Here is a 12,015-nt window from a genome sequence, read left to right as displayed (position 1 = left end):
CCTGGAGGCAGCTCACCTACTAGCAATACCTTGGGGGAGGAAGAACAAAAGAAGGGAGGGAGCATGGGAGAGGGAAAGAGGCAGGGTGGAAGGGGAGAGGGATGGAGCAATAAAGAAAGGAAACAATGAGAGAGGAAAGGAGGAGGAGGAGAAAGAAAAGAAAGAAAATGGGGTCTAGAAATTACAAAACATTGTCCACAAGGCACCCCCAAGTCTACTCTGCTTCAGGAAGGGCTGTGGTCACTCCTCTACTGTCAAGAAAGATGGAGATTCATAAGCCCAACTGTGGGACCTTAAAACATAAACAGAGAGCTTGTTCAACAAACGGCCCAATGAACCAGTATCTCCTCAAAATTGTCAAGGGGAGGCAGATGAAAGGAAGAAATGAAAAGAATTAAATAAATTATTTGAAAAGTTTTCAAAATGGAAAGATAGAGCCCCAACCAGAAGAGCCTACTGGGTTCTCAGTATAGGGGATAAAAATAGGCCCTCCTATTTTTATCTTTAATAAGACATTCAATTGTGGTATTTCAAACCCTTGGGGATCTTTGGGAATTAGACAGATTTTGGGATTTCTCAAGTCAGCAATAAAAACAAGCATCTACAAACTAAGAGAAATGTATTTCTGACTCTGAGTTCTACAAAGAGCTAAACAATAAAGTAGGAGGAGCCTAGAACAAGAACATTTTGGGGGACTGAGGAGGTGGCTCAGTGGGTAAAGGGATCTACTGGCAACCCTAATTCATACTCCTAGGGACCACATAAAACCAGACATGACAGCAGGCATCTGTAATCAAAGTATCCCCACAGTGAGGTGGGCGGTGAGACAGGAAGCTTCAGAAGCTCACAAGCCAGCTACCCTGTCCATTCAGTGGTGAATACCAGAAGAGCCTCCTTCAATAGGGTGAAATTGGGAACCCACACCTGAGATTATCCTCTTTCTTTCCTACATCACGGAGGTCATTTCTGATGTCATTTTGAAGCTGCAAATTCCTTCAGTGCAGCAGCTATCACTGACCTTACTTCTGACCTCATCACATTCCATAAATATATGTAGAAGTGACCAAGTCAGTATCATTGGACACTTAAGCCAAATCCAATATTGAAGTCCAAAATATACATTGAATAAAAATGCCATAGCATGGCATTAATCAGTCTAAAAACATTTGACATCCCACACTAAAGCAGTGATCTGTAGTATATCTACTATTCTGGGACAGGCCTGTACATACCTGCATCTGTTCCACGATGGGCTGTTCAAACACATTTGCCAACTTCTGCAGAATGATGTATTTGTTGTCAGCTAATGATGTAAACAACACCTTCATGTCATTCTGAAGAAGAAAGCCATAAAAAGACAACATGTAAAATGCGGAAATAGAATGGTTAAAAATATCACACAGATTGAAGGAGATGATACACAGACACCTCTCTACCCCTGAGTATTTTATATAGCAGTTTCCTTTGAAATTAAAACCTTTTAACCTCAGGGGAAAACTGGTTTTAAAAGAGGATATTAAAGAATGGTGAAATAACAGCATGTTCTAAGAAGAGGTGAAAGATTCCTCCCTATAAGGAAACACATTAAGACAGGAAGAAAACAACTCAAAGGAAGTTCCTGAAACCGAGCAGATGCACTAGGCCTGTGCTTTACCCCAAGCATGTTTACGCAGTAAGAATTGATGGATTGGGCGTTGCTAATACATCTGCTCCATATTTCTAAAAGAACTTCAATAAAACTCACTAATCACCAAATTGGACCTCGGTGGCATCCTTATTTTACTCTGTCTTTTATTTCCCACTGGGGTAAGTGTACATTTGTTCACATGTCCTAGGAATTCAATGTCACACAATACCATGAGACTTTCTTTCTTCCAGGACCCTCTACAGACATCTAATTCTAGAGAGGCTTACGTCCTTTAGATAAAACCCTATAGTTATATAGTGTTGTATATAACCAGTGCATGTCCTTCCAGATATATTATTTTAACAACCTTGGGCTTTTAAAATCAATTTTTAATTGTAAAACTTTTAAGATTTAGTTTTTATTTAACTGTATGTATCTGAGCATGTGAACAAAAGTACCCAGGAAGGATGGAAGAGGGCATCAGATACCCTGGAACTGGATCAACAGGTAGCAAGGGTGTTGGGAACCAACTCTAGTCCTCTGGAAGAATAGCATGTGCGCTTAAAGGCTGAGCCATCTCCCCAGTATATATTTTTGACTTATTAAAAAGTATGAAAAATCAAAGCTATCTATGTATATCAAAGATACAGAAAATGGCATTACAAAAAGTTCTCAGCTGAGTCTTATGTTTATAAACATCATTCCTCTAATATCCAGTACATATTTATATTGAGTGAGACATATACAAAGAAGAGATAGCCACCCAAATTTCTATACTCATTTCAAAGGGCACTGTGTGCCAAAAACAATAATTATAAAAATGCTGATACATTCCCCAAAAAATAAGCTAATAAGGTCTTTTCTTTTTCTTTCTTTTGTGTTTTTAGTTTTGTCATTGTTGTTTCTCTTGATTTATGGTACTCAGGTTGATCTCAGAGCCTCTTGCATGCTAGGGATGTTTCTCACTGACATACCACATCTGTTCTTTGTTTCAATTTTCTTTTAAGACACGAGTCTTGCTAAGTCAGCCAGACTGCCCTTAACTTGCAATCCTTCTACCTCAAACTTGAGAGAACGGAGACCAAAGGCATTTGCCACCAAGCCTGGACCTATCTCTTATGAGTTAGCAAACAGGGAGGAGGGGTTGTCTGGTCATCACGGGTTGACATTTGACGTTTACCTCATGGTATCCTCGTCAGTGAGGAAGTGGTCATGGAACAAGACAGCACATTCCCCAAGCAGGAATATGAAAATTTAGCTTTCTTCAAGGGAATCGCACTGGGGAAACAAACTATGCTTAAAGGGAAGCTACAAGCCCAGCAGCAGATGCCAACAGAAAGTGGACTTAACAGTATCCTTGGAGATTCTTTGTCTCATAATGTTGTGTCAGGGCTTTTCCTTCTTTTTAAAACAATTATCATATATATGATAATTTTTTTTCTCTTTCTTCTTTCCTACAGGGGCTTTGTGTGTACATGATGGCTCCAAGCTTAATGTTTTTATAGGATTCCTACATGTTCAAAAGAAGATCTCTTTCTTGTGTCTTCTCTTGGGTTTTTTTTTTATTTCTGTTTGTTTTATCCAGTTCTTATATGTTAGCTTTTGTTTTATGCCTTGTATTATATTATATTATATTATATCATCATACCATATTGCCATAAAAGCCTGTTTGTTTCCTAATGAAAGATAGAAAGAACATGGATCTGGACGGAAGGGGAGGTGGGGAGAAGCTGGAAGGGGGAGGAGAAGGGGAAATGGTAACCAGGATCTATTGTGTGAGAAAAAAAAAATCTATTTTCAATAAAAGAAAAGAAAAAGTTGACTTATTCTTGGATAAAATTTGTTTAAATTGAGGGGAAAAGAGAATCTATGCAAGGGCTGGAGAGATGGCTCAGAAGTTAAGAGTACTTTCTGCTCATGCAGAGGACCCAAGTTTGGTTTCTAGTATCCACATGGCCTCTTGCAACTGTCTCCAACACCAGTTCCAGGGAATCCAGGGCCCTATTTTGACTTCTTAGGGTACTAGTGTTATACACACATACATGCAGGTAAAACACTCCTGCCATAAAATAAAAGTAAATATATTCTTTAAAATGAATGTACGCAGGCATCATAATGCAAGGCTACAAAGCAGAATAATGTAGAAATTGAGCAAAATAATTTGAGGACTGGTGGTATGTTGAGTCCTGTAGTATATTTTTAGCATGCAAAAGTTCCAAGGTTTGATCACTAGAAATGATAAAGAAGAAGGGAAAGAGGCAAGAGGAAGGGAGAGATGGAGAGAGGAAAGAACGAAGGGAGGGAAGGAGGGAAGAAGGGAGGGGGAAGGGGCTGAAATGAGAATATGGTGTTGAAAGTGTGAAAGGCAACAGTTGTCACTAACCAAAACTCAATCTGAGCTGCAAGCTCAGAAGCCAGAGAAATAGGAAATCATTCTGAGTACTGGAGAAATAATGAGTTTTTCATGGGTTCCAAATATGATCTTATTACTCAGCGACATTCAAGGAGAGGTCACAGGCTCTTAGAATTACCACAATAACTTTTTAAATAAGCCAAATGTAAAATGTTTCTCATTCATTTGACTAAAGTCAAAAGCAAGAAGCCCTAACCATTGCCCATGATAGGGGTATCTATTTACTTCTGAGTGTCCATCGGTGTCTACATATACTCAAGGCTGTGTCAGCTCTCTTCATCTAAAGAACTGAGTAGAAGTAACCTAACATGGTTTAGAAACGAAGTGTGAACCTTTCCTTTATACCCGCTATGTCTTTTCTGTAGGGTGTTTCCCCTGTGTCCTACTTAACATATAAGGAAACATAGTTGTTATTTCTAGAAGCCATGGTAACTATTGGGAAAGACTAATTGAGAGAACAATAAGGTGGTTTGTGGAAAAATTGCTAAGAATTGCTGGGTAGTGGCAATGGCTTTATGCTCATTGTTTTCTTCAGAATAAAAAACAAGGAGGAATAAATCCAAAGGATGCAACAAATTGTCATTACTATGCTTGTGACACAGCAGTAATTAAGGAATCAGTACATAATAGATATAACAGATATTACCATTTATTTATTTCAATCAGAGACTAAAGGGAGGCTAAGAGTCATTTGAAGAGCAAATTCATAGACATTCTGAAGCCTTGAAATTGGTAATGCTGACTTGCTGTTATTACAGAATTTCTTAGCCTCTCACTTTTTAAAAGTCACTTAAAATATTCAGTATTTTTCAAAATACTGAAATTTGCTTGGGATTAAATCTATGGGTTAAAAACTAGAATAGTGACAGCTAATTTGATTGTGACACACTTAATATTCAACACATACAGATCCTTCAATTAAATCAGAACATCAACATTTGAATTGTCAATTTCTGTTTGTGAGCTGGCTGCCAACAAACAAGTGGAAACTTCTTTGCCCAAGAAAAACCGAGAACATGATTTAAAGAGAATTTCGTGATTACATGTTATTTCCATGATCCCCTATGACTAACTAAATTCTGAAGAAATCATGCTTAGTTAATATTTTACTGTCGCTGGTTATAATTATCAAACTCAAAACTGCCATAAGTATTAACTTGGTATAAGCAACTAGACAGAAGTAAATACAGTTTTGAGGGGTTTACAATTGCATGGCTAAGCAAGCATCTTGTGTGGCTTACAGACTAAAATGCTGTAATAATCTGGCAACTTTCTTCATAGACAATACATTTTAGAGTGGTGAAAATTATTTTTTTCATACTGTAATGGGCCTGGTGCCTTTCCAGGCACAGTCAGTATACATGTGTGCAAAATATAACACCCAAAAAATTCAACACTGCTTTTCCGATTCCAAGTAAATTTCTCTTTCCTTGTTCTATACCATGCATTCTAACAAACACAGATGTGAATCCCACCAAGGCCATTCCTCCGTGCCATAGTGTCACACACTCAGATGCCTACTGTGATTCTTCACCTGCATATCTTAATGCCAACTATACCTCCATCAAAGCACTTCCAAGAGTATAGTCTACTTTGCTGGCCAGTGGTACTGCTATCTTTCTGCCTCCCTTGTTTGTTGAGGCCTTCAGATGTGAAAGCCAGCATCCTTGGGCTCTTTAGTGGGTATCCTTTCCCTCATTCCTCCCATCCAAGCCATCACCTAATGCCTTTCTACTCAAAATGAATCTCGAGTCACTTTCCTGCCCACTGATCCCATACTTTGTAATGCAGAAATGCTCTCTTAAATCCCTTCCCACCTCTTGAGCACCGCATAAACCTGGAGAAGTAATGTAAACTTTCCACTGACTTGGGAGCCTTTGTCTTTTTTAACCATACTCAATAACAAAATATGATGATGACAAAATTTGTTGAGTACTTGTTATGTATTAGGGTCTACTGAGAGTGTCTTAAAGGGTTTAACTTATTGAAGCCTTACAATATTGTGAGGCAGTGACTGAGGGTATAGTTGAGGACACCGAGGCTCAACGTCATGAAGCAATTAAGAATATACAGCAGCAAGAGACAAAGCTGAAATTTGAAGCACATGGCTGTGGAGACCGGAGAGCCTGGGCTGCTTAGTGAGTCAAAGGCCAGTCCACAGGATTGGTTTTATAACTGAGGATGGCAAATAAAGCCAATAAAATAAACTTGTTGGATTCACGGACTTAGTCTTAATCTTCATTCTGTTTGAACAACATATACCTAGTAGGGATACTATAGAGATTTAGAAATGATTCATATAAAATATCTGTTCATATAAAATATATACATATAAAATGTTATTTATTTCATGTATGTGTGCCACAGTACATATGTCAAGGTAAAAGGATAACATGTGGGAGTCAGTTATATTCTTCTAGAAAGGAGGCTCAAGGGATTAAATCCAGGTCTTCAGGCTTAGCAGCAAGACCCTTTAACCACTGGACCATCTTTCCATCTCTCATTTCTACTTTTAAGACTACAGATTATTTGAAAGTGGTAATGATCTGTCCCTTTATATGACTATCTAGAAAGTTCCATGTTTCTTGGTGAATGTAACATTTAATACTTCATAGAAACTTTTAAAAAAGATTTTGAATTACATCAAACTCTCCCATGTTTGCTCAAAATAGCTTCTGTTGGACTTAAGTATTCTGAAAAGGGTCCTTTTTATTGGGCATGAAAGACATCAAGGAGGAACTCAAGGGTGGGGAAGTGGGAGTGGGTGGTTGGGTGGAGGCACATCTTCATAGAAGCAGGAGGAGAGGGGATGGGATTGGGGGTTCCTAGTTAGGGAAAAGGAATGGGGAAAGGAGATAACATCTTAAATGTAAATAAAACATCAAATAAAAATATCATAAAAAAAGAAAGACATCAATACTAAAAGTTTATCAGTGACTTTTCTACTTTTTCCAGTGACTCGAGACCAAAAAGGTTTCATAAGCACAAAATTACGTATCTGGCCCTGGGATTCTAATATGGCAGTGAAAAGTAATAAATCTTGAGTTAGGATTGGAAAGTAGTGTAATAGTTTCCAATGTAATTCTGAGAGACGTAGAAGAAATTAGACCACAGCCATTTCAAAACCTTTTGAGAGTAGTGTGTTTTCAATATTCCAGCACTTCTTGCATGTTCTTTGGTAACAAGAATTAAACTCTACTATTACCAACTGGAAATTACAATAAATGGTAATGTAGATTTTATTGGTTGAATTTAAACTTATATTCAACTCTTAATTTGACTAAGCAGTTTTCTCAACCTTCCAAATTCTAAAAGCATGATACTTGGCTTTCTAAATCTTTAGTTCAATCCACCTGTTTTTCTGCAATGTTCTAGCTCTTTGTAATCCATTAAAAATGTTTATAAGATGGGCTGACAGAGAGCTCAGACACTAAGATGCTTATATGGCAAACACAAAGACGTGAGTTTGATCCACAGAACCCATGTAAAGAGTTAGTTATAGTAAAGCACCCTTGTAATCTCCAGCCCTGGAGAGGAAGGGATGAGATCCCTGGGCTTCACTAGGCAGCCAGCCTACTTTAAGAACAGTGAGTCACGGGTTCTTTATGCTTCAAAACAATGTGCATGGGCCAGAAAGATGGCTCAGTGTATAATGAGCATCTTCCCCGGGACTCCCATTGTAGGAGGAGACAATGGACTCATATGAGTTGTCCTCTGACTTCAACATTCATGCTTCCCACCCCCATATACACATATTAGATAAGGAAATGAAGTAAAAGTTAAAATGAATATAAGGTAGATGATTCCTGAGGAATGACCCCCCACACGTATGCACACCTGCGTGTGCATGTGCATTCACACAAACCCTCAGATACCTCACTACAAACACGCCACACATAGAAAATGCTTGGAAGATACTCTTTGCTGATGGTTATCACTGTTCCTTTAAAATGGCCCAAACCCTTTGTGTCCTCTCATTTACCTGAAAACTGAGGATTTGCTGGAGTCTTTCCTTCATCTGATGACATCTCTGATCCACTACTGAGTCCAGCAGGGATAATCTGCCCAAAAGACAACCCAGAGTGTCTTCGATGACATCCCGGTTGTCACTGTCCTCTGGGAATGCTTGGGAAAACAAGTTCTTGTTCTTATCCATTTCTTCAGACATTTCCTTAATGTCCTTGGCAAGAGCCTAGGGTTGATGAAAGCCAAGCTTTACCTCATTGTTTGGATTTCTATAAATCAAGTTATGGGCCCCTGGGAAGTCTAGGAAACCTTGCACTTAGCAAAAATTACACTGATACAAGCTGAGTCTCTTTTGGGAACTTCTATAGATCACAGGTAAGTTGTTCTAGCAGAGTTTTTTCTCAGAGACTTTATATCATTAGATAATAATAATATGCATTGCTAAAAATTAACTTTTAAAAAATTAAATGCTGGTTAGGAATTTGGTCCTTATAGTTTGTGCTTCATACAGGGAGGATTTGAAATGTAGGATAACCCAGAGTTCTCCATTTCTTCTCTTCTTACACTCACATTAAAAATCTATACAAGTACATATCATACATATATTTGAGAACTTTTTATGATTAAAAAATTCTGTCCCACACTATGTTTCTTGGAAACAAGCCCCAGCACTTTGTTAGAGCTGTCTTGCTCTTGGTATTCTTTAGATGTATATAACTACCCATTTCTAGTTGTAATTGCTTTGAAATTTCATGCATGGAACAGAAACTGTCAACCTTACCTCCTGGTTGAAGAGACAAGCTTCTGTTTCTTCTGGCAAAAGTGCTGTGGCCACAAATAAACGCTCTTCAACGTCATCCAACCAGGTGGAAGTGGCTGAGACTCCGTCGTACAACTTCTGCTCCAAGTGAATGTTCTGTCTGTCTGTCCCTCCACTCTGGGTGTGGGGGGAGGGAAGGGGACACAGAGAGACACTCAAAACAAATAGAACAGTCAATTTCAATCCAGGTGTAATGGTACAGACCTGTGACCCCAGCTCTTGGGAATTGAAGTCAGAAAGATGAAGCATTTAAGCTCATCCTCACCTAAGTAGCTAATTTAAGGACAACTTTAGTATAAGACACCCTGCCTATACCCCTCCACTCCCAACTCATCTTTCAGTAAATAATAATAATAATAATAATAATAATAATAATAATAATAATAATAATAATAATAATTTCAGTATTTTGAAGAACTGTAGAGAAATACAAAGCAAAATGAGATCCGGGAATCAGCTCCTTTAAGCCCAGGGACTCATCACCAGTGCTAGGCCTCAACAGTCATGGCAGAGATGGAACAACTTTGCAGAGAACAGATGAACCAGTCCCAGAAAGACAAGACAAAGTACAATGATAGTCCAGGTGTACCTGTGACGACACCTCCCCAAAGGCCTGGCTCAGTCCATCCAGCAAGGACGTCACTGAAGACTTATCTTGAGTCTGTGCTTCCCCTCTGAACGGTAGCACTCCTGACAGTAGTCTGTTGGGACTGCTGTAAAGCTGTGGGTAAACAGAGGTGGCTTACTTAAGAGTAGGTGAGCCATGCATAGTTTTCTAACTTGGAGGTCCACACAAAGTAAGTTATTGGAAACCTTGGCCAGAGAAATAATATGAACTTCCCAACATACCGCATCACTGCATACAGTGGCCAGATTCAGTCACAATCATGATTTTTTTAATGATGGAATAGAAAAAAAAATGGTAGAAATACCAGAACTTTTGCCACGGCTACCCCAAAAATGTCTTCCCAGCTTAATCTCTATCTTTAGAAAAAGAATTCATCCTAATTATCTGCCAGACAATGGTCTCCTTTCTTTTAGTATTCACTTCTTCTAACTGCTTTTAGAATCCTTCCATGAGGGCCATCGTCAGCACAAGCATTCAAATGCTTTGGAGATGTTGCCAATGAAACTCGGTCTTATGGCTTTTCACAAACACTTCACCCTCATTTGATTGATTGATTGATTGATTGATTGATTGACTGAGGCTCTCTTCTGGATTCCTGTTTGTGGACTGGAGCCTGCCATAGCCACTTACTTCCTCAGGAATGTGTGAAAAGTTGGGTTACAGGTTTGCAGAAGGTAGAACAGTATTTACCCCCAAATCCATAAATGCCCTACAAGTAAAGAGATGAAGAAACATCCCATTGGAGAGACTGAGTCCATTGACTCCTTGAGCTATTTAATTTCAGGCTCCCCAGATTGCATCAGCTTTTTCACTTGAGAGAAGTAAGTATATCTTATGTATAAAGTGTCCCATCAGCAGTTACAAAAGGAGAGACTTTGGAACATACAAATCTACATCCCGGATCCAGCATTGCTTCTCCTAGATCATCACATCCTAGATCATCACATCCTAGATCATCACATCCTGAGACTTCCATCTCCACTTCCCAAATCTACATGTCTACAAAGTAAACATCAGGCCTCTCACAGCCAAGTGTTGCTAGAGATGCTTAGATCTAAGTGTAAAACAGGCCTGCTGAGTTTTCTCCCCTTGACTCTGAGCAACGGGGACTCTGGACCTCTTATCTACTTCCTGTTCACTCTTCACACCAGAGGAAAACCAGTGGTCCCCAAAAGGAAGTGCCCTGATGCAAAACAGGCTGTAAAATCAAGAGGACAGCCGAAGCTTTCTACCTGAAAGATGAAAGTCCAAGAAGGTCAGCAACACGAACCTTCTTAGACGTCATAGAAGCATGATGATGGCAAAGGACAGATGGGTCTAGTAATCTTAGCATGGAAAATGCTGGATGCCAACACTGACAGGAAATGTAGTTCTCCACAATGACATAGGTCCTTGGTGCTAAGGGAGTCATGTAGGTGCTATGGCCTGAGTGCACAATGAATTGAAGAGTGGGCTTAGGCTTCTAAGGGATGGGAAATAAAGAAGAATCAAAGAAACATGTGATGCAACAGTTTATTTGACATAGTGCAGTCACAAAAGAATGAGGTCTCTAATTCAGGGCTGTACCTCCTGCTTACATCTAACAAAATGGAAAACTCCTGTGGCATGAAGGTAAGCCAGAGTCTGACTACCTTTGGGAGAGCTACCTCAGAAAGTCTAGCTTCAGGTGTGAGAAACATTTGACCAGGGTTCACTCAGACAGATAGGAAGTCTGTGCAAAAGACATAGAATATTAGTGTCGGGGTGGATGATGTGATTCTGGCACAAAAATACCCAAGAATGGAGTGCTTTTAGCCAGAGCTAATGGCAATTCCTGCAGATTCGTTGGCGCAAAGAGGAGCGCAAAGAGACAGAAGGTAAGGCCTGCCAGGAGTTTTTGGAAAATGGTTCTGTCGGAAGAAATGCAACAGTCTGTCACCACACTATTCTTTTACTTATTCTTGTCAGGTTGCCTTCCTTGAAAGCTCCCGCCCATCTCTGTCTATCACCCTTCATTTCCTGTACAGCTAGCTCATCTATTTTACATATCCTGGGCCAAGTGATGACAACAGCAGATTCTTCAGGACCAACAGTAAAGGCCCTAGGACTTACCCCACTTGGGGGGGGGGGCAAAATGCTGTCCTACAGTGAGCTAGGTGGACATTGCTAACTCAGAACTGAGCCCTGGGACTCTGTCCCCATTCCCCTCTGAGCCACAGCTATGGTAGGCAACACAGCCATACCTGGGTTTCTGGCTTGCTCAATACCCCTCCTTTAACCTCCCCTTTGGTTTCCAGCTTCTGCAAAGACTGAACCATTAATTATTACTTTTCTGGAACTTTCTGTTGCCTTGGATTTTGCATGCATGTTGGAACTGAGCCCAATATCACACAATATCCATACCAGGAACTGGCCTTCTGATGGGCCAGTTAACTGCCCTACTTGACCACTGGCTTCCCTTGTTTTCAAGACCCTCTAAGTCTCCAATATGTTTCTCATTAAAACCTTTCAAAGTATTCAAGACTGGAAGTAACAGTGGAAAGTGGGGTGACCTAGTAGTTAAATTTCAGATTTGTGGAAAT

General features: G+C 39.7%; 1 protein-coding gene across 4 annotated transcripts in view; it reads right to left on the bottom strand.

Annotated features, from left to right (window-relative positions):
- Window positions 1–12,015, bottom strand: part of Syne1 (spectrin repeat containing nuclear envelope protein 1) — a 478,529-nt gene that overhangs the window by 111,278 nt on the left and 355,236 nt on the right. For all 4 annotated transcript variants that reach the window (XM_076926749.1, XM_076926750.1, XM_076926751.1 and 1 more), the window contains 4 exons: window positions 9,416–9,547; window positions 8,788–8,943; window positions 8,023–8,232; window positions 1,233–1,334 (listed from right to left, as the gene is read on the bottom strand). In XM_076926749.1, the coding sequence (XP_076782864.1) occupies window positions 1,233–1,334; window positions 8,023–8,232; window positions 8,788–8,943; window positions 9,416–9,547 (600 nt within the window). The remainder of the gene's footprint in view (window positions 1–1,232; window positions 1,335–8,022; window positions 8,233–8,787; window positions 8,944–9,415; window positions 9,548–12,015) is intronic.

The sequence above is a fragment of the Arvicanthis niloticus genome, chromosome 28 (genome assembly GCF_011762505.2).
Source record: "Arvicanthis niloticus isolate mArvNil1 chromosome 28, mArvNil1.pat.X, whole genome shotgun sequence".
Classification (NCBI taxonomy): domain Eukaryota; kingdom Metazoa; phylum Chordata; class Mammalia; order Rodentia; family Muridae; genus Arvicanthis; species Arvicanthis niloticus.
This window is presented reverse-complemented; position numbering and strand designations above follow the sequence as displayed.